General features: G+C 44.2%; 1 protein-coding gene across 1 annotated transcript; it reads right to left on the bottom strand.

Moving 5' to 3' along the window:
- On the bottom strand, positions 1 to 23,285 carry RAB11FIP1 (RAB11 family interacting protein 1). Its single transcript, XM_072148802.1, has 6 exons — positions 22,805 to 23,285; positions 11,184 to 11,623; positions 10,228 to 10,957; positions 6,633 to 8,003; positions 3,827 to 3,920; positions 1 to 2,818 (listed from the first exon to the last, which is right to left on the bottom strand). Exons 1-6 carry the CDS (start codon positions 23,152 to 23,154, stop codon positions 2,609 to 2,611), a joined length of 3,195 nt encoding a protein of 1,064 aa, XP_072004903.1. The 5' UTR covers positions 23,155 to 23,285; the 3' UTR covers positions 1 to 2,608.
- Positions 23,286 to 23,490: the final 205 nt, after the last annotated feature.

Genomic DNA, 23,490 nt, shown 5'->3' with positions numbered 1-23,490 from the left:
TTTCAAGTTTAAAATCCATATTTATTCATTTTATAAATACATAATCACTACAAAAAGAAAAAAAATAAAATATCCCAGCTTATAATATCAGTATATACTTCATAAAGTGCTGCTAGAGTAGGCCAACAGGTGCTGGGCAAATATGGAAGCCACTTGAAATCAGGAATAGACCCACACGGTTCTGTATTATCTGTCTTAATGTACCGGTACTTATCAAGTAGAGACACTGCAGTCCTTTTCATCCAGAGGCTGAGCAGATCCACCTCTTAGGAGCAGCTGGAGTATTCAGGAAAGGCCTTGAGTAGTAGTCAGGCACTTAATGTGATGGGCTGTGCTTATATAGAAGTGAGGATAATGATAGGAATATCAAATCAATGCCCAAGACCGCCCCTTTAAGACAGATGTAAAAAGTCTACAGGCACAGATAATGTTTGACTAACTTTAGATAATAATATCTAGTTTTGCGTTTCAGAAGGCACTTTGTATAGGATTTTGCCAGAAGTGTAAGGTGAGGCACCTAGACAGTTTCTCTTGATGACCTATCAATATCGGATCAGTGCGAGCACCAATCCAGCGACTGAAGGGGTGGCGGCAATGAGACAATCAATATAACATCTCCTTGGCTTACCAGCTACACTGCTTCTTGTACCATCTGTGCTGGACACATAGGCCAGAGCTATGTGCACTTAAAAACATGTCATGTCATAAGCGGATTGGCTAGAGTATCAAGAGTCTGATCTCCTGCAATCCAGAGTAAAGGTCTTGGAAAAACCTATTTAAAAAGGCACATAAAAATCACATTCCTGGGGTCCTGAAGAGGGGAACCCTCTAAGTGACCCCCGACATTCAGACACCCCCTTGATATTGGAGCCGCAGAAGACTTCAAAACGTTCGCTTTGGACTATCTGAAAAAAACGCAGCTGCCATGACAGACAGGACTAGCTGCTCTGCCGTATACAGGCCATCCTCTGGGTTATGTACAGGATTGGTTCTGAAGGCTTGTTGTATGTAAGTAGGAACAGCTATATTTAGCAAGTGTAACCCCAGTTGGTCCCTGTTGCTTTTGGATTCTCAAACAAGGACTAAGGCTGTATTCACACCCAGTGTTACGGTGGCTTGCATGTCTATGGAGAGGGGAGGGGTCACCCCTCCTCCTCTTCATCGGGGCAAACGTATGTCCGCCAGGCTAATCACGCTCACGATAAGCTTGCCCGAATGTTCGGCCTGAACACTTAGAGACCGGAACTAAACCAATATGCTCGACTTCCGCTTTTAAGTGTTTGGGCCCGGAAATCGTAAATCGCATCACACTCACTCGTAAGCAATAGGCCTTAAAGCTGATCATTGCAACCGGGGACTACAGTTCAGATAATTACCAGCATCCACGGATCTTCACCAGAGGTCACAGAGCTCCGCCTGTAAGTTGGGGACTGCCAGCATATACATTGGCATCTTTATATTCTATACATTAGTGAGGTGCACCTTGTATCGGCAGATGGGTAAAATAATTTTACTGTATTAGATCCTATCAAATTATAATGAAAAAAAACAAAACTGATATCTTTCATCTCCCAATGACGCCAGATTCACTGCATCGGCGACCACTTGCTATATCGTCACAGTTCACACATGCGCACCAGTCTTCACAGTGACTAGATCCTTCCTAGTAATACATTGTCACATAAATAGAATCTTTTATTCCTTCTTAGCCTGAATGAAGCCATTATTCTCATCCGCTGCCACAGGAAACCAAAGATCACCTTCCTACTCAGCGCTAAAGCTCTGTAACAGTCTAATAAAGTTACAGCGCGGATTGTCCTCGCTCTATGGCGCTCCCTCTCTCCCCCCCCCTCACTTTAGTGCACGTCAGTAGAAAAATTTGTTCATCGGAAGAAAATACATTTGTTTTCTAGATAAAAATATCGATATTGGAATAGAAATATATAGAACATCTTATACATCTCTGTGCTATGAGGCAGGGAATAGAAAAGGATAGACTTCTTATTCACAAGGCACATATATATAAAATACACATACAGGGGGAGAATCATCAGAAGTGTCCGAGGTAAAACTGTTCCAGTTGCCCATGGAAACCAATCAGAGCTCAGCTTTCATTTTATAAACAGCAGTGGGAAAAGGAAAACTAAGCTCTGATTGGTTGCCATGAGCAGCTAGAACAGTTCTGTGCCAAGACTAACTCTGGTAAATCTCCCCCATAGAATATCCACACATCAATTCACACTCAGAGACCGTTCTCATATCCTGGTACCACGGTAGAGGAAGAGCATATCAAGTCATTCAACAGTCTCACACCATCTCAGTAATAGTTTTTTTAGGAGACTGGAAGAGGGGGGAAGGGTTAAGTGCAGCTAAATTGAGGTGCCCACTGCCCCTTTAAATGCACCTATATTATTGCTGTCACCCGATTACTTCAGCAGAGGTGGGAAACAGTGTCCATATAGCAGCCCTAAAACATGGACACTGTAGAGGTTATAGGAATGACGTGTATATCCCCTTTAAGTACGATCCTTCTACGCTACAACCAGCTCAGTCCATTCCCATACTCTATGCTGAGGAGTACAGTTCAGTGTATAAGTCCTATAAGAGGTTAGATCCTTCCGATCTTCTTGGTCCCGCTCCTCAGGATGTTGGGGGTTTCCTCCATGACCCGCACCAGCAGGTTGTCGATGTAGTCCTCCAGCTCTCGTACCTGTGCGTCCTTCTTGCTGATGGTCTCTCTCTGCTTTAATACCAGCTGGATGAGCTCATCGTGCGTCAGCTGAGCAAAGGCCGCGGCCGGGTCTGACGGGTCGTATTTCTAACAATGGAATGAGGAGACTGGTTAAGAAAGGTATTCAAGACACAAGGAACACCATGAAGGTTTTGTAAACCCATCAATGGCTGGTGAGACACTAAACCATAGCAATAGCCTGCTAAGACTGGGACACTAAGCCAGCAGCCCATGTGGGTGCCTTTAGGGTCCAAAAGCTTCTGACGGGTTCTCTTTAAAAGAGATTTTCCCATAAGTTACTGTTATCTTTTATATACAGAATAATTACAGTGGACTAATTATATCACTGTAATTATTTCCATGGCACTGCCAGAGACAGCAGCGTTGTACATCGCCATCTCCAGCAGTATTATAAAACTTGAATGGAATTGGACATGTGCAAACTCATTCATACAGGACAGATGTAGAACTTGTGGCCATACTGGAGATCACAGCAATGTCTCAACATCTAAAACTTTTATACATTATGTCAGCCTAACACTTTCCTATAACCCTCATCTACTCAGTGTAACCGTCTGCAGCCCATCCGTGAGTGTTCAGTGTTGAGCGGCTTATTGTGTGTGGTCAGGCACGGAAAGGGGTCAGAGATTTCACAGAAATATGTACGTCCCAATGTAATAAGAAGCCTGAGCCATGATGAGGTTGATCTCATAACTGAGGGAAAATGTAATGAATGAGAGGAGAGTCAGTAATTTAATGATCAATTAGGAAAGATTATTCAATTGTCACTGCTTAGGACTATGCGGATGAAGGAAATGAGAAGTCACATGCTAGGACGATCTAATAAAGACTGGAGGCGCTAAGCAAAGACCGTGCAATGAGAGGGATGTAGCCGGGCACACTGGGTGCTGGATGAGCTCCTGTAGGTCCCTCAAAGTTACCGTAGGATTGAGACATCCCAAGGCAGTGCAGCCAATGCCCCTAGATATGGGATACTGCATCCGAACACATCCTTATGTTCTGCAGAAACATCAGGAAGTGTCTAACCCCCCCCCCCCCTTCACTCCACTCCTCAGTAATATTTGGGTTCCTCACCTTGATGTTGTAGACGTTCTCATGACTTTTGATCGGCTGAGGGAAGCTGGAGACATTTTTGTTCTGCGTGTTCATTGGTTTCACTGGATTTGTTCTGTAAAGACAAAAAGGACACAAGGAGAATTATTCCTCATGGCCACAAAACCGCATGTGGTATATAAAACGCACGGAGCTGCTCATACAAATAGGTTCCTCACTGCACAGAGGCTTAACCCTTCAGTTACAGAACAAGACTTTGTCAATGGGAGAAAAAAAAAAAAAAAAATAGATAGATAGAGCTTTAAGATGAAATCTCAGTCGCCAGGGGCGTAACTTGAGGGGGTGCAGAGGTTGCGGTCGCAACTGGGCCCCAAGAGGCTCAGGGGGCCCCTAAGGTGGCACTTTCCCATATGGGAAGACTAGTACCATACATTATAGTCAGGGGCCTGGCACAGACTTCACACCAGGGCCCATGAGATTTAAGTTACACCACTGTCAATCGCTTAACCACTGTGACATCTGGGAACGTCAGTCATTAATGGGTTAATGCTTATTCCCCCCCCCCCCCACCCCCCATGCACTGCAGAGACTTATAGCTTATGGTATGGGACACCCCCCCCCCCCAGTGATCACAATAATGGGGGCTGGTAAGTGACAGATGTACTAGTTCCGGTTTGACCGGGATCCATTTATTTCTACAAGATTGTTGGAAGTAGCTGTCCCATAAAAGTGAATGAAGTGCTGGGGTGCATCCATATAGACACTCAGGGACACTTGTGGGAACAGATTTTGGGGATTTCGAAGGGTTCCAGAAGTCAGATGTAGAATTTGGGATAAATATTCCAAGCAGGGCAACCCCTTTAAAGCTTCAGCCAGCATCGATTAGATAAGGACTTGATGGTTAAATGTACTCATCTGAGAGAAAACACAGTAAAGTGGGTGGAGGTCCTATAAATCACAGTAAATTGGTCCCTCCTCTGCCTGCTCATAGTAATATGTTACTCCCTCGCTCCCACACATGGTCAGGCCACTCACCCGGCAGATCTCATTTCTTAAAAATTGTTCACATTTTTTGCAGATTTATGGAGCGCAGAGTGGAATGAAATCCTGGATAAGAAGCAACTTTTCAACTTTACTAGGGGGAGTTACAGAGCTTTCTCCTGTATTTATGGGGCTGGGATTTTACTGCATCAATATGAAATAATACATCTCATCTATGATTTGCCATTACAAGGTTCTGTGTGGATCAAATGACTCTTATCAATAGACCATCAAAGAGAAAACCAATATATAGAGGTCAGATATCATCCTGCACCTGCACAACCCTGGATGGAAAACACATGCAAATCACACAAGGACTTCATTCATGTCACTGCATCGGCGGGTTATGACTGATCAACGGGGGGATTATGGTCAATTATTAATATGCTTATACAACATATCATACTCTATAGTAATAGATGCAGATGTGAGGTTATGCCCCCCAGCTGTTCTACTTGGGGATAACCATCATTTAGATCATTGAACCATACTATTCACTACATGCTTCCACATACACCGTCCCTTCTGGGAGTTGGAGAGAACAAATTTGAGTAATAATAATTACCATCTTTATTACAATAATATTCAATTTAAAAAATCTATAAAATGTTAATAAAAGTTTATACAAAAAATATTGTATATATTAAAATAAAAAATAAAAATTAGGTTAATAAACTGGAAGGCCCATTCTTCTACTGGGTTATTATTGCAGCATATTTGCATCTAACATAATGATTGATAATAATTAGCGGAGGCTGTATGGGAGGGGATGGATTTTTTTGAGCGGGTCTCATCTATATACCCACAGAGGAGGACTCCTAACCCTGTAAATAAATGACACACCATTGCCTTGCACCCCCGATACTTACAGAATACCATCAGTCTATTCATACACTGAGAGGTGATATACAGTGTGTGAAGAGGATTATCACCGGCATTTCAAGTTCTTCATCTTACACAGAGTTTAAGAAGTTCTCATCCACAAATTTTATCAAAGCAATAGAAAAACTTCAATACGCTACGTCCTGCCACCCCAAATTCTTTCTGATGTGCAAAACTGTACATACTCATATATTGTACATAGGAATATATACATTCCACTTACCCAGATGCAATATGGTGATCGAATCAATACAGTAATTACACAAATAGAAATATTTTATTACAAGGGGTATTCCTGCCTAACGCATGAATAACGCAGATAATGTGCCAGGAATGTCTGATAGATACTTAGACTCTCGTCTATCAGACATTTATGGGAATACCCCTTTAGAGGGCTAAACATGCAGATTCCCATTGGGTGTTAGGGATGCAATTTTATGATACAATTAAAATTACAATGTCCCACAATTACATACTAGTCATTAAAGGGGTTTCCCCCACTATCATTTATCTTCTAATGATATGTGATAAATATTAGGTCACTGCCCCCCCCCTCCAAGATCAGTAATATTGAGGACCAGGCCCCCCTTTCTGGCCTACCACCACATGAGGTGCAGGACATGGAGAGTTGATGAAGCATGAGTGCCACCATCCTGATACTCCATAGGCAATACAGAAAAGGAGCATTCAATGAAACTGAAAATTTGCACCAAATTTTCTAGTAACTTCTCTCTGAATCTCCAGTGTAGGTTTCTATTAAACAGAGTATTAATTATTTTTTTTTAATTGCATATTTAAAATTTTTGATTGGCCAATTGTAGAATTGCAGATCTGCAAGCATTGTGTGACGGGAGAATTAAATAAAAATTAACCAGAAGAAGGAAGGAAAGCAGCGTTTTCTCACCTTTGTCGAGAAGACACAGTTCCACCGCTCTGCACTGTGGGGATCGGATGTGTTTCAGAGGGTGAAACCCATGCCCGCAGCAGCTTCCTCTTGCCAGAGCCTTCCACTTTATCAGAAACGTCAATGGTTGGGACTGCCGGTGACTCTACGCTAGGTTTATCGCTTGGAATAGAAATAGGAGGGGAAGAGCTAGGAAAGGTTTGAGAGGAGACAGTTTCAGGTGAAGTTTGGTGGGTGGAATCACTCGTCTTAATGTTTACTTCAATATCAGAATGATCTTTATTAGAGGTTGGTTTGTAAGCCAGGTCCTTATTATGGTCAGCTGAAGGCTTCTCCAAAACATCCTTCTTGACCTGGTCATCATCGGAGACGCTGTTCGTCTTTACCGAGAAACGCAGGCTACTTTCCACCCTGTCATCTTTGACATCTAGCTGCTCATCATCTGAGGTCCCTTCTGGATTTTCTGGAATGACGGGAAGCTCATCTAACCTGTAACTATAGTCATCAATCAGATTAGTGGTCATTTTCATGTTGGACAGATTCTGTCCGGAGTGAGCTGGACTGTCCATGGGTGAGGCACCAGCACGAGAGGCCTTTTCCATGACGCTGTCAGATGACAATCTTTCCTTGGGTTGAGGAGGCTGAATATTAGTTGCATCAGCCACCGGATCTGGAGTTTTGTTAAGTTTTGTGGTTCTGGGGGCTGGCTTTGGAGGCACTGGTTTCTCATCTTCAGATTCTTTCTTAGACTGCACTCTTGGGGTTGGTTTTGGCACTTCTTTCATGGCGTCACTTGTTTTTTCTTTTGTTTCATGAAGTATCAAGTCTTTATCATCATCGTGTGGAACAAATACCTCATCATCTTGACTTTTATCAAAGTCACTGATCCCAGACTTATTCTCTGCTGGGGATTGAGGTTCTTCATAAAACGATGAGGACTCAGAAAGTACAGGAAATCCTCTCACTAAATCTGCATCAACCACATTTTCCTTCTCCGTGTTCGTTGACTTGCCCTTGAGTTGGTCAAGAAGAGACTTCACATAGGTCTTTTTTGGTTTATTTTTTTCTGCAAAAGGGGCTACAATGTTCACCTCAGACTGTTTGGTGGAACTTGTGCCTGATCTCCAGAACAGGGGCAATGAAGACTTTTCAGGCTCAGATGTTGACCCCTTAGTTCCCTCACTTAATGTCGGACTTGTTGGAGGGGAAGAATGAGATCTGTAAGGGCTCTGGGATATGCTACTTGAATTATGCAAATCAGCGTCAGGAGTGCCCTGCCCACCATAGAAAGAAGCAGCGAGGAAAGAAATACCAGAGGCAGATGAAGAAGAGAGCTTGGCTTTGGTTTCAGCCTCTGAAGACACGTCCTGTCTGTAAAGAGGACAGAATACAAAAATAAATCTGCAGGTCAGTCGACTCGCAGATACCAATAATACATCTCTATAAAAATGCATATGTAAGGCAATTGAATGGAGTCAATTTTCATGGACAAACCCAATTATCTACCCAACTAGTAACTACCTTACCATCTGCCATCCTCCGTGTATGTTGCCAGTCATATCATGGCTCATACAAGGCCAGAGTGACCACAACCAAAATAAAATACAGAACCCCAAGCAGGTAAAAAACGTATGATGAACACCACTGTGGTATTCGTCAGTGTCCATCCATTTTCAAAGGAATTGTGCTACACTAGTCTTCCTGTCCAATGTCCTGTCCTCATAGACTGGCCCTAACTCCCATTGTTCCCTAGGAATGCTGGTACTCTGTATGGTCTTATTTTATTTATTTTTTTTATACTGTTCTTTCATCTGTGTAATAGTCATTGCAAAAGAAGACTGTACCATTAGTGCCCATACATAAGGATAGGATTTTGGAGCAGATACTGCTCCTAAATTTCATCCCCATTCACATGCATCAAGGAGGTCTCATTTTTCAGATCCTACTAACTAGGGCTATTGGAAAACGTTCAATAATAAAGTTAGTAATCCTGATTACGTGACATTCCCTTGATATGCTTAGCATATATCTAGAATTTTTCTGGTCCCAGTGTTTCCCCCTCGTCCCAGGTTCCCTATGTATCATAATGAATAGACAAGAGATAATTGGGTTCGGTAATAAAAGTGTTATGAAACAGTTACACAACTCTATGCTTACAAAACAAGTACGGGACATCACCTACTATAATACATAGCACTTTTACGGACATTATATATAAGTGCCCTGAAATCGCTTGCCAATTGATATTTATAAACTATATATTTCTTCATTTTACTTATGGGAAACCCCTAAAATTATTGCTGAACTTGTATTCTAGCTATAGGTAAAGAATGAGGTTATAGGGGATCCACCAGTATCCTTCTGCCTTTCAACAAGTTACTTTCAAATACTTTCTCCTGGGACTGGACGTAATCTATGGGAGATATCAGTCCCCACTTGTATTTTCTCCATTAGGGCACATAAAGCGAATAGAAGGGGGCACCTTTGTAAGAGTGAATACAAGTTTAGTCTCCCATTGGAATGTCTGACATGTAACACTATGGTCAATAATTGGCTGAATTAGGGACATAAAAGCAGCCAGACACCTTATCCAGGGCATGAATGAATGCAGAGGTGGCTGTATAGTTGTCAGACATCAGTGCTTAGATGAGCGGCGATTGTCTGACAACTAGATCAGAAATCTCATACATCTCAGATTCATAAATGTGATGTACAAGGTTTTGATATTCTACTTAGTCACATGTAATGCAAGGCTCATCGCATAGATATGAAAGTCTCATACCTAGTCCCTGCACAATGCCTACCGTCCAAACAAAGGGTTAACAGAAACCAGTAGAACCAGCAGCCGCTTCCTTATGGCTTGGCCTTCCTCCCAGTGACCTCATACCTGTGTCAATGATTAACAGCAAACACCTGGAAAGAACAGACTTCTCTCCCATTACAGAGGCCGCTCCGCTGCTGTATTACCAGTGCACGCCTGACCAGATAATAATAATCTAACAAGAAATAAGTCATCACAGCAGCTGTTCACACACAACCAGTCCCATATAGTGCGGGTGCTTGATGCCCCCTGGGCTGGAGAGCGTCTTACAGAAATCATTAAGGCTACAGTCACACGTTCCCGTTGAAATGCGCCTTAAACCGCGATTAAATGGGAACCGAGTGGTGTCTGTCCTGATCACTTATGGGTTGAATTTAAAACGTACCAGCTATTGGGACAAGACTCTCCCCCTTCCTATTGAATTGCTTGTTGACTGAAGCCTAAAGGGGTGTAAGCTGAATGATAAATCTACAGCTTTTAATAATAATCTATAACTCTTTGCGGCTTACAATACATGGAGTCTGTTGGGCCACATCCCCTTACATTTTGGAAAAGGGACACAAATTCACCAAAAGTCACAAGTTTAGGTGAAAAATTGTCCAAAACCGTACACCGGCTACCATTATAAATGGGGGCGGGGGGGCTCCATGAAATGGGACACAGTCCACAAATCATGGACTGACCAACAGCCCTGAGACTGCACTTCATTAGCTCATTAACATCTGAGAGAAAACTTTGGTAAACATCAAACACCCATAAATTACAGGAACTGACCTTGGTTTGACAGCGGAGGTTTTTGCATTTCTCTCTGAAGAAAAAGCCTCGGGTTTCTTCTCCTCTTCAAGGTCTTCCTCAAATGGGTTGTATGAATGCTTTTTGGTTTGGGTATCGGCAGGCTGTGCAATGGTTTTCGGTTCTTCCTTCTTTAGAGGCAGGTTATTAAAGTGCTCAGCATCAGAGGTCTTGGGGGTGTCTTTCCTCCCAGTGACTAGGGACAGTAAGGAGGACTTCTTACTTTCGGGCTTTTTAGTTTCCTTGGGCTCTTTCGGGAGATCAGAAGAGACAACTGGACCTTTGTACTTGGTCTCTTCAGCCTGGGAACTTTCAGGTTTAGCCAATTCGACAGATTTGAGGGATGAGCTAGAACTGGAGGAGCTCAGGCCTTTGTCAAGAACGCTACTAGAAGCGCCGGATGTTTCCTTATTTACCTTATATGACAGATTGTCAGCGGACGAATACATAGGATTTCTGCGCATGACCTGTGGAGAGTTGGTCAGAGAATTGTCCTTTGGACTGTCACTTTTGGGTTCTGTCTCTTCCATGTACACGTGGTTTCCATTAATGCACAAATTGGAACGTGTGATGGGATCGTTCTTGGACCTCAGGCCGGTGAAGAAGGAGAGTCCCTCTTTTTTGTTTCCTGAGGCGACTTGGCTCAACTGCTTGGTGTCTGCACTTGCCGTTCTTTTGTGCGTCATAATTGTAGGAAAATGTGGAAACCGTCCTGTTAATCAGAGAAGAAAAAAACCACATCAATTAATATATATTTTAATTCAATAGGCTTCAGAACTAAAAATCACATCACATTCCCTGCTTGTTTCACATCTTTTTGCAAGTATGCTATATTCACACAGAAAATTTACCATACAGATGTGACCCTTACTAAAACCAAAATATATTTTATTTTATAGATAACAGAATTTAGTGGAGCCACTAATACCACTACTCACTCTCAGACACTGGAGATCCAGACGCTTGGTTGAACTCGGATGAGAAGTCCCCAGGCTTCAGCACGGTTCTTTGAGACGGAGATGGAGGAAGAGTAGGCAAGACAGACATGGACTGAGACATAGAATTTTTCTTTAGTCCGGGTTTGGAGAATAAGTTCTTCAGCTTGGATTTCTTCTTCTCTCCCTCGGGCATTTCACCGTCACTGTCGTCACTATACTGATTCATGCTGGGAACAATGGCTGAAGCCGTATCCGGCAGTCCATCCGAACGCTTTCCTTTCAGTTTGTCCTTAATCTTCCCGAAAGGGGAGCGAGACTTTTCTTTCATGGACAGGTCAAACATGCTGGCGGTCATATTGTTCCTTTTAAACTCTACTTCAACTTCAATCTGACCACGGTCTTTCTCCTTCTTTCCAGGCTTTGACTTCAGCGGATACCATCTACAAAAGAAGGGCATGATTAAGTTACAGAATAGTCACTGTAAAGAGACTAATGAACCTTAAAGGGTTTGTACAGATAAAATTACTAAAAGAATGGGATACAATAATAATATATTCCTTGCTGATATCTCCGCCGCTCACATTGGGTGAGAAGCGTCACTGACCATTGTGAGGAACTTCTACAGTCTACATTTTACTAGGTCCCCCTGTGACCCAACAAATGCAAACTTGAGAGAGGAGAGAGATGGGAAGCAAGGATCCTATACAAAATGGATAGTTGGCAATCTATTTGTGAGGATTACACACTAAGACCCTTTGTGTGGCCGTATCTAGGACATGTTATAATTATATATCATTATATATAGAACTCATTACAACACCTATCCGGGTCACCTTCCTGAGCCGTCATGTAGTGTCAACACCGACCATTGCCATTGTTTCTGCAAACATAGAGACTAACACGATAAGCGGGTCACTTTGAAAGCTTTGGAGAATGAGAACATTGTTTAGTCCCTAAACAACATGTTCCCTTCAAGCGGTCACCCTCCCCCTTAGTGTATTATGTAAGGACATTCCACTTCTATGCAGACCCCATGTGCAGCGTGGAGGGTCACTTTACCCGGTGTATGCCAATCACTGCCCCCTGCAGCTCCTGACCGCCCCCAGCTATAGGCTTTTCTAAAGTTTCTTCTAAGCAGAGCTTCAAAAAGAAGGAATGGAGAAATTAATTATGTCCAGAAATGAGATGTGCAGTCATGAAGAACCAGGGAGCAAGGAATGCAAGACCTAAGCCGGGTCCTCCGACCACTGGCCCCTATCCTGAGGATCGTCATTAGTGACTAGGAGTCTATCCCCTCAGTTTGTCCATCTGAAACAGAGGTCAAAAGGAGGTGGACTTTGTCACAGACAATTCCAGCGATCGAACGCAAAATAATTTGCCATTTTTTCCTTATTGTATGGATAGGAAAGAAGTTTCCAGCCTACCAGTCCATTACACTGATGAGAAAAATGAACGTGACTCTAGAATGAGATGACACGACGTGCCTGAGACCTTAGACTGATTATATGGGATTTTCACATTGCAGGCAGATGTACGTGTCAGACGTAGGAGGCTTAAAGGAAAGCAAATAAAATTCTTCTAAAAACAGCTGACGCGCTGAAACGTTCCGAGAAATGACGTCCTCAGCATCTTATAGCGCCCTCCTCAGGACATACTGAGCATAGGATAGGGGGGCACAATCCACATCCCATCCATAAACTACTTTATAATAAAAAGGACATCATGCTGTCCGCGCCTGAGATCAAATCCCCCAATGTTTATCCCGAATACTCCAGAACCTACTAGATTTTAATGACTGCTACCCAATGGGGGACACATGAGGTGATGGGAAGGCCTGCGATATGAGCATTGTGATATTAGCGTCATACCAGCCGTATACACTCACTACAGTCACAGGATGGTATATAAATAGAGTAATGTGATGAGTAATATCTCATGTATGAAGTCTATAATGTCACACCCAAAACGACAACACAACAACCACAACTAAAAATAATCCGCTCTCCGTCATCACCCCACCCACTGATAGGTATGTGCCGATGCTGCAATGAATGTGTAATGCACCGATGCTGCCTACAGGGGGGGTTCAAGGCAAGATTTCTGTCCTCCACTAACACAACGTAATCATCCCTCACTCTGGGAACTGAGTAATGCTTAGACTGCGCCCCTTTCATCTATAGGTGGATTCTGGTATTGCAGCTTCAGTCTGTCCTAATATACAGGGATTGTCGCTTCTGTCATATTCACTGTATGAAATCTGTTCCTCATCTCTCGCCATTGCTGAATGATCGCGGAGGATAATGACCGTGGTGACAATGGGATGAAGAATAATCCGGCTTAGTTAAAGCAACGAGGACGCCAAGTTCTGCTTACATGGTAATGAGGTGCAGTGATGCCATTATATATAGTCATATGTATATGATGATATGTCTGGAGAATCTGGGGCATTAATATCCATGTAGCATCCAGCCCATTTAGTATATTGGAGACTGTGCCTTGCAGGTCTGGCTGACTTATTGCCACTTATCACCACCTTAGGAGTGGTCAGACCAGTCACATGCTGCTGAAGCCCTAAGAAAGTACAAGATGTCTACCAAGTGTATGTGCACATGGCATGTGTAATCAAACACACCTTATTAATACATATTAAATATAGCTCTGGTCAAGGAATATATAGCGTCTACTGTAATGTTACAAGCACTATGTACAAGGTCACAAGCACTATGCACAAGATCACAGGCAAGTACAAGATAAGGAGAATTGTATCTTTGTAGCAGACTACGAGGGGGGTTTATCGTAGGCCCGCAGTGGGTGAATCACTGTTGGGAATTGCGGTAAAAGCCTAAGAACGTTCAATAATAAATTTGCAGGCTCTGGCATCTGGCATCCGTGTGACCACTTTACCCTACACAGCCCTGTCCATATTCCCGCACATATTTATTTTAGGGTTAGTAGCAGACTTCACTTTTTAATAAAATCTGTGCAATTTTGTAAAAGTCTTCATACATTCTACGACTACTATCTACGCCGTTTGCATTATACTATGAAATCCATCTATGTGACCACTACATTTCATAGATTGTAAGCTCTAGTGGGCAGTGTCTGGTTTAGGGTCATTAGAAGTGATGTTATGTGTATGTGACCGCTGAGATATTCACTATCCTCACACACCATATTACCGCTGAGGATAGTGATTGGCACCAAGGGACTGGATGGCCAGCGCTGGAACCAGTTCGTCTTTAGTTTTTCTACACTAACCCAGCAGCCTGGACATAAGTTGTAAAACCTATAAACCCCTATAAGCTGGCCATACACATACAATAATTATACCTAGACTGTATTTACATGGGGGAGTACTGCACAGGAACATCTGCTCTGGAGGTTTCTCACGTGCTTAGAAACACCAAGAGGGTACACCAATTGGGGGGAATTTATAATGCTCTGGCGCTTCATACACCAGCGTATAATATAAATCTCTGCCGTGTCAGATACATCAGAAGGCTCCAGATATCCGATGGCTGCACGGTCATAGACATTGCAGTACAATCTTATATCTAGGTGGTGATGTGGGCCAGCGCTGGGTGTTCCTGCCCCACACCGGCCCATTCCCCTGCCCTATACACAGCCCTCTTCTAGCACAATAAACTGATTATTTCAGCGCTTCTCTGCAAGTTTTCTGATAGTCCGATAGTAGTCTGATACTGACACACTGTAACAAACCACAGCTATGTGAAAGCTGGACTAGTGCTGTAAACTAAATAAAAGTTAGATTAAAAGTTTGTGAACCTTTCATTACAAAAGACGTCATGAAATGAGCACAAAGTCTGAGCGGTTCAGTAATAAATGTGATAACTGTGAGCTCCACAGATTGTAGTGACCAGAAATCCGCTGACTGGCTGCACTCATCTGTATAGAGAAGCGTCCAGAGCGGAGCAGGACATCTGTGCCACTACTAGACCTCATATGGCTTAGGGTTAGTAGCAAAGGTCACTTTTTAATAAAATCTGCACCACTACCATCTATGCTGCTAAGAAATCCACCTAAGTGACCACATAATTTCTTGTGAGCATTTCCCTTATCTCTAGCTCTATTGTTTCATCTGACCACTTTATTACTCAGTAAAGTCTGGTTTTATTTGTACATGTCCCCCGTGATCTGTACAGCGCTGCAGAATATGATGGCGCTATATAAAGATATGTGTACATATATCCTGTGGTTTTCCAGAGCCTCTGGAGAGGAGGATTAAGCACATGCCAGGCTTGTTATTGTACAAGCTATGGATGGAGTCTGCTAGGAATGTCTGGGAGGTGCCTGGAACCAAACATCGGAGTTCATGGAGTCAGAGGCAAGATAAGCCGCTTACTGGAAAACAACATCCAACCTCCAGGCCGTGTCCAAAAATCTGTCTACAAAGGTCAGAAAATTGCTAGAGCTACAGGTCCATAGGTAGTTAGTAAAGAAGTAGAAAAACCAATACATGGAGATTATGACACAAAGCGAACGAGCACCTGTCATGTACACTTTTCAGAAGTGACAGCCAAAGCGGCTGTAAGGATATTTCTATAGACTGGCTACTAGAGCAAAAACCCAGCTTTCCATGTGGTGTAACTGGTTCCTAATCAGGACCATACACATGACGTGACACAATGAGCCAGTGTATGGGGCCGTCCAACCCCCCACTAACAGATAAGATGTAAAAGGATCCATTGTTCTGCTGCTTAAAGGGACTTTCTAACGATTACAAACCGTGTACGTGCTGCAGGTTTGGGGTAGAAACAGAATAGCAATAGCAAAATATCCAAGTGTCCTCCCTGTAAATGAAGCACTGATGAACATGAAGAAGTGGATTCCATGGATGACCCCAGAGTACAGAGCTTTGCCCAGGCATGGCCACTAGTGCTTTATTCTGACCACCATATTGGGTATGGAGTTGGAGGTGGTAGAGTTGGCCAATCACAAGATACACCGCCATGACTATAAATAAGAGACCTATACCATGACTGAAGGTCACCACCGCCCTGTCTAACACTTTATAATGGGGCCATTTCTGTTGGCGTGCCTCCAGAGCAATTTCCGATCTGACCTTTCTAAGAAAATGAAGTAAATGGAAAAAGTCAAAGAAACCCCGTGGGCAGAAGCAGCGGGCAGGATATACAAGAGCAGCCAGCACAAAGACGTGATGTCAGGACAGAGAGGAATGTGCTCCAACCTGTTACCTGCGTAGGAAGGACACCCACCTGTGGTAGCACCCACTGCTGTTACCAAGCGCCTTATTATAGCTCACTAAACAAGAAGGTGTGAACGCAGACCTATTCAGCGCACATCTATAACCCGACACGCCTGTCCCCGGAATAAATATTACAGCACTACGGTTATGTCACAAATGTTTCTGCCGGGTGTTTCCTCTATACTTAGATACGGACATCATGTCTTTACTGTGGAAATACTTTTTAATGATATTTATAGATAAGCCGGCGCCGCTGATCATCCTGTCCTATACAATAACATCACGCCATGTGATGGATGACCGCCTGCTCTCCTACCCCAATACCATCCCACAGCGTGCCACCTCTTACATACTGACCTGCTCATAATCTAAGGTCTATGAGACCTAGGAACACCCTCAACCAATGGCTGCCACCGGGGGAACCATAATCCCCAATATCCGCACACTGCACCTCCAAACCTGTCACCAGGAATGTCATTTTTAGCTTGTGACAGGTTCCTATAGCCTGTGCCATGGAGGATGTGTGAACTTTTAAACTGAAAATTGAACCTCAAAGTTTCTTTTTTAACCACTTCTATCCTGTTATTGATCCCCAAGGGTTGTAAGCTCAAGCCTATTGTCCCATCTCACCATGGGTTTTCTCGGAAAGGTTCCTAGTTGTGTTACAAGAGGCCCTCTGTGCAGCAGTTTCACAGGCTGTTACACTGTCTCACCCTCAGCACTCCCCCTCTTCCTGGTGAAATCTCACACAGTAGTAGGGATAAGTGTAACAGTCTGAAGCAACAGCATAGAGGGGCTTTGGTAATGCCCCTCAGAGAGCTTCTGACTCATTAGCATATTTTAAATCCTGTGAAGCTTATTATAATTAGCATATTGTTCAAAGTTGATTTTAGACGGAAAGAGGCCATGGATAACAAATATAAGAAGATTACCACAGTAAACCAGCAGTGGTTTATCATAATTGAATTTGATTGTAGATTTCCTTTAAGGATAATTACAAGATTTAGTAAACCCTATACACAATATAGTAGAGTACGTGACAATACATTTAGCACATGAAGACATGTAATGGATCTTACAGGAAATATACCTATATATAGCTGTAGGGCAGCACATCCTGGGCATTGTCAGATAGTAATAGGCACCACACACGCCTTATCTGGATTATACGCCGCTCTCCTAACAAGTGGCCCTTTCAGAGCAGATTAAGCCTGTACTTGCTTTGGAACATTTTGTTCAATAAACTTCAAGTGTCTGCCATGTGTCTGGGCAGCAAACAAAAACTGGTTTATACAATGTCCTAATGAAGTAACTGGACCATGGAAGTCCGGTACATGGGCAGCAATATCATAAACTGGAAGCTGATGGGGAAGGGGGGGGTCCAAGAAGTTGTTTCAGGAAATGATCGGAGGAAAACCAGTTTGTTGCAGTCCTCCAGGTTCATTACCAGATCATTTATGTGCAAATGACTGCAGACTATTGTGAAAGGATCCGTAGTATTTGCCAAGGCACTTACCAGAACACTAGATATTCAAGGGATATTCCATAAAATAAATACTGATCACTTATCCTAAGGGCGCTTTCACACTGGCATTGGTTTTCTCTTGTTGAGCCATTCTTTTCAATAGGCGTTTTCAGATTTCAGTTATTTTCCACTGATCCATTGTCCGTGAAAATCTTTTTAATACTTGTCTTATTTATTTAACACATTCAGATCATGGATGGCAATAGAAATGTATAGGACCACAAAAAAAACACCACCTGAACAACGGAAGCATAATGGACGTATACAAGAACGGATGCAGACCAAAAAAAAAAAAATGCAAGGAACACGGAAACAAAACAGTAGCAATGTGCAATGGATATGCCAGTGTGAATCAGACCGTACATATGTCATCAGTTCCAAGATGGCAGCGCTCTGACACTCCCACAGCCGTTTCAGGGGACCTATGTACTGGGTAGTTCATGGTACGGTGGCTGATCATACCCATGGCTGTTTACCTGCCAATCCAGCAATAGGTCTGGATCAGATAGCCAAACCCAACCATTGGGTCAGCTCATCTACACACATTACAAAAAACATGAGTCGTAACCACTTCAAACAGTTGTCCGCCCCCATCAGTGATAGGATTTTGTGGTCAACATGCACAAGTGCAATGCCAAGGTTGACGGCACCATCCATGCACCCCCAGCTTCTATCCTTACAAAAAGAAAGGTGTCAGACATGGAGGTAGGATACTTCAGCTGCAGCTTCTTTTATCAAGCCACATACCTGCCAGGTCATACCAAGGACAGTTTTATCCTTGCTAAACATAAGCATAGTTCCATTCACTGACAGCAAGCATGAATACGTTGGATTCAAACACTTTGCAGCTTAGAAAGTTATTACAGTGAGAAGAGGTCTCAGACATGGACATGTGCATCTTCTGAATGTTATCTCCTTACACCTATGATTAAATAATGCTCTGCTTGGGTTACCCCTCTGCACCTGTCATATGGCTCATCTCCCCTCAGGTAACTCTAGCTCAGGATTAGAAGTAACTTCACGTTCCTGTACAGAGGAGCCGAATATCCGATGTGACTTTAGCCTCTCCCCCATCTAATATACACCACAGCAGGCACGTGCCCCCCTGCACATGGCACATTGAAATTATACATTAACCACATTACAGGGAACAGGAAGCCTCAGTAAATACACAGTATTGATCTTCTATTGTTTGTTGACACAGAGTTGTGATTTCTTCTCATTTTATTGAGTCAACAGAAACCAAAATAATTCACCCAAGGCCACAAAGAGCAACATAAAAGCTAGAAAAACACACAGCACGTCCTGGTTCTAAAACTAGATTTTCCCCCGTCTCATTGAAACCACACAGGGGAAACTCCTACAGACTAGCGCATGAATCATCTGAGCAGCCCTCAAACAAGTCTGTCCTGGTGCCAATAACACCAATGCCCGCCCGCACGGGATCAACTACTGATAAAGAAGTCTCTTTTTTGCCAAATGCTTAGAATTCATGGCACTCACTTTACCATCCCGTGTACCCCCTATGCCAATGCCCAGATCCCTCTATACTCTATGACCCTGGCAGCTATCCCCTGCACATTCTATGCCCAGATCCCTCTCTGCTCTCTATGACCCTGGCAGCCATCCCCTGCACATCCTATGCCCAGATCCCTCTCTGCTCTCTATGACCCTGGCAGCCATCCCCTGCACATCCTATGCCAATGCCCAGATCCCTCTCTGCTCTCTATGACCCTGGCAGCCATCCCCTGCACATCCTATGCCCAGATCCCTCTCTGCTCTCTATGACCCTGGCAGCTATCCCCTGCACATCCTATGCCAATGCCCAGATCCCTCTCTGCTCTGCATGACCCTGGCTGCCATCTCCTGCACATCCTACGCCAATGCCCAGATCCCTCTCTGCTCTCTATGACCCTGGCAGCTATCCCCTGCACATCCTATGCCAATGCCCAGATCCCTCTCTGCTCTCTATGACCCTGGCTGCCATCTCCTGCACATCCTACGCCAATGCCCAGATCCCTCTCTGCTCTCTATGACCCTGGCAGCTATCCCCTGCACATCCTATGCCAATGCCTAGATCCCTCTCTGCTCTCTATGACCCTGGCGGCCATCCCCTGCACATTCTATGCCTAGATCCCTCTCTGCTCTCTATGACCCTGGCAGCTATCCCCTGCACATCCTATGCCAATGCCCAGATCCCTCTCTGCTCTCTATGACCCTGGCAGCTATCCCCTGCACATCCTATGCCAATGCCCAGATCCCTCTCTGCTCTCTATGACCCTGGCAGCTATCCCCTGCACATCCTATGCCAATGCCCAGATCCCTCTCTGCTCTCTATGACCCTGGCAGCTATCCCCTGCACATCCTATGCCAATGCCCAGATCCCTCTCTGCTCTCTATGACCCTGGCAGCTATCCCCTGCACATCCTATGCCAATGCCCAGATCCCTCTCTGCTCTCTATGACCCTGGCAGCTATCCCCTGCACATCCTATGCCAATGCCCAGATCCCTCTCTGCCCTCTATGAACCTGGCGGCCATCCCCTGCAGATCCTATGGCAATGGCCCGATTCCCTTCCCCTGGCCACTGTAGTGACATCACTGGGTCACCCCATTACCCCGTACTTAACTGCAGCGGTCACATATGATTTTGTGACTCCATAAGGGGACCTGGAAGGTAATGGCACAGAACTAGCAAGGTAAATATTATTCCTTTTCATATTTTACGGCGTTTAAAGCAGCTTATGCAACCAAAAGTATGCAGCTGGACAACTCAACTTTCCTGTAAAAGCTGCACTTGAGAGATAACATTCTCTTGATAAGTCAGGTATGTTGTGTGCAATGTCTTAGATAAAGCTGAGTAACACCTCGGATCACGTCTTCTCTACACTGTGCGCATACAATACGCAGAAACTGTGAGCTCATGTGCTGGCGTAGTGTCAGGTTACATGTGACGGGCATAGAAAGGTGACACAATCCCAGTATGACACTGCTGCTGGTTACCAGTACTATCTGCATGATAACACTGCATCTTATTGCCATCATTTTAGCACCTTTGGTTTATGACACCACTAGGATCCTTGGGGAAATAAACTACGGGAAATTTGTGCCAAATAATAAATGTCTAATTGCAGTCAGGGTATGGACGTCAGCAGACAGATGCCAACGTGCCACCTCCAGAGCAGAGTCTTGCCACCGGTGTATGGAAAGTGTTTACAGCCTTCAGGTTTTTGGGGTTTGACATTTCCTCATCAATCTGCAGAATGCGCACAGTCACACCCAACTCATTCATGACAAGCCGGGACCTGGAGCATCGTCCTGTGAAGACTCACTGAGGAGTCAGCTTCTTATAGGTTTATGTGAATTATTAATGAGATTATTCCATGAAAAAAACAACCACGCCATAAAATTCACAAAAAACCTGCAATAAGGCCGACTACACACAATAGCAAAAATCTGCATTAAAAGGAAATCTACCATAAATCCCATCATGATAAACCAGGGACACTTACTTTATTCATAGCATCTTCCTTCTAAATTCAACTTAAATATGCTAATGAGTCAGAATGGGTGTTACTAGAGCCCCTCTTTGCTGCATTTTCAAACACTTAATGTGCAGGTACCCTTCCCCTTCCCATTGTGTGAGATTACCGAAGGACGAGGGAGGAGGAAGTGCTGAGGGAGCAGGAGAGACAGTGTAACGGCCTGTAAAGCTACAGGTAACACCCCTCTGAATCCTTCTGGCTCACTAGCAGAATTTTGAAATTAGATTTTAGAAGGAAGGAGGCAACGGATAACAAATATAAGAAGTGTACCACAGTCACAGGGATGAGTAAGTGTCCCTAGGTTTATCATGCTTCATTTTGTTTATAGATTTCCTTTAATTACACACCGATTTTCTGTGTGACTATCTGGACTGCATGAAAGTCTTAGGTCTCTTGCCCATGAATGATATCTTGGTCTATATCTGACAGCACTCGGACTTACAGCAACTGACTCACTGATAGTCAGTGAGCTGTGCACACGTTACATGTTTTCTTACAGTGCGATGATCCGACCTAATTATATCCAGAACTGTAAATATTTCAAAAAAAATCTGAAACCAGTCGGAAAATACTAGAACTAAGAAATTGGATCGTTGGAAAGTACTAGGAGCAAACTTGAAAGACACTTTGTAGGCAACTTGCTTTAACAACATAAACTCTACCACCCACCCACCCACCTGGCAATGGACAGCCCACCCCTTCTGCCTGATCACCAAGAGGATGACCTTCAGCACCGATGGCCGAGGATCACCCCCTGCCAATGGACAGCCCACCCCTTCTGCCTGATCACCAAGAGGATGACCTTCAGCACCGATGGCCGAGGATCACCCCCTGGCAATGGACAGCCCACCCCTTCTGCCTGATCACCAAGAGGATGACCTCCAGCACCGAAGGCCGAGGATCAGCAGTGAAAGCTGCCCACCAAGCACAAAACCCAAACATCTGGTGGTCTCCCATCAGCATTGAGCGCACTATTTCTAGGTTGGAATCCCACAACATTTTAGGTGACAAAGGTAGAAGTCTATTTTCAGAAACTGCACAGGTTTGATCAAATCCTTAAAGTGGGTGTCCTCTCCAAAACAAGACTACGACCCTCTGCTAGGAAACTTTTATTTGTACAGCAAGTAATAAAATGATAGGGTCTATTTAAGGGGATGGGGGCGCTCATCACCAGGGGAAGCACTGAATACCAGCAAGACCTGCACATAGGAATCAATAGCATATATGGTGGAGGTGATCAAAACAACCAATCAGATCAAAGTTTAAAACTTTTAGCAAGTCTCCCGAGAATAAGAGTTGCTCTCTAGCACAGAGTGTGATACTTACTGGACCTTCCTGCGGTTCTTGGTCTGGTGCAGCTCCCATAGGTTGAGGTCCAGCTGCCCCAGGAACTTGTCCATGCCCACCAGGGCCCGGTGCATGACGATGATGCGCACGGTGCAGCGCTCCTGGTTGTTGTTGTGCAGGAGCGGCACCTCGAAGCTGGCCTCCTCCTTCCATACCGGCGCCGAGCTCTTCTCGGCCACAGTGGTGGAGTACTTCTCCTTGCCCAGCTGGATGATGGCGTACGCGTCATTGGTGCCCGCTTTACCCTTTGACCTCAGGGCTTTGGCTTGTAGGACGGTGACCTGGACGTGTGTGGGGAACCAGGTCTGTGACTGCACGGCCAGAGACATCTTACCGCCGTCACCTGCTGCTGCTGTGTGTGCGGAGCGGGGCGGGGCCCACACTGTTATACTCTACTCTACAGGTGGGCGGGGCTCCCTGGAAACAACCTGCCGCCGGTCGCATCCTTCGGTCTCCTAGTAACCCTGCGCTCACGTGACCGCAGAGCCGGCCAATCAGAACGGGCTCGCTGTCTCTCCTCAGCGCACCTTTTGTTTTTCAAAGCAACTTTATTAACAAACGCTCACAACCACGACACTAATAGTTGTCTTATTCTTTATTCTGTTTATATAGTCTAGATATTTCGTAATAAAGAATGAATTTAAAAAGTTTTTTTTTTTACTGCA

Source organism: Engystomops pustulosus, chromosome 4 (genome assembly GCF_040894005.1).
Source record: "Engystomops pustulosus chromosome 4, aEngPut4.maternal, whole genome shotgun sequence".
Taxonomy (NCBI): Eukaryota; Metazoa; Chordata; class Amphibia; order Anura; family Leptodactylidae; genus Engystomops; species Engystomops pustulosus.
The sequence above is the reverse complement of the archived record's forward strand: the minus strand, read 5'-3'. Positions and strand labels throughout refer to the sequence as shown.

Coding starts and splice junctions, on each gene's coding strand:
- RAB11FIP1 (XM_072148802.1), bottom strand. CDS start 23,154: ATGTCTCTGGCCGTGCAGTCACAGACCTGGTTCCCCACACACGTCCAG. Junction 11,624..22,804: donor AAGAACCGCAGGAAGGTCCA/GTAAGTATCACA, acceptor CTTCTTTTGTAG/ATGGTATCCGCTGAAGTCAA. Junction 10,958..11,183: donor TGGATCTCCAGTGTCTGAGA/GTGAGTAGTGGT, acceptor TCTGATTAACAG/GACGGTTTCCACATTTTCCT.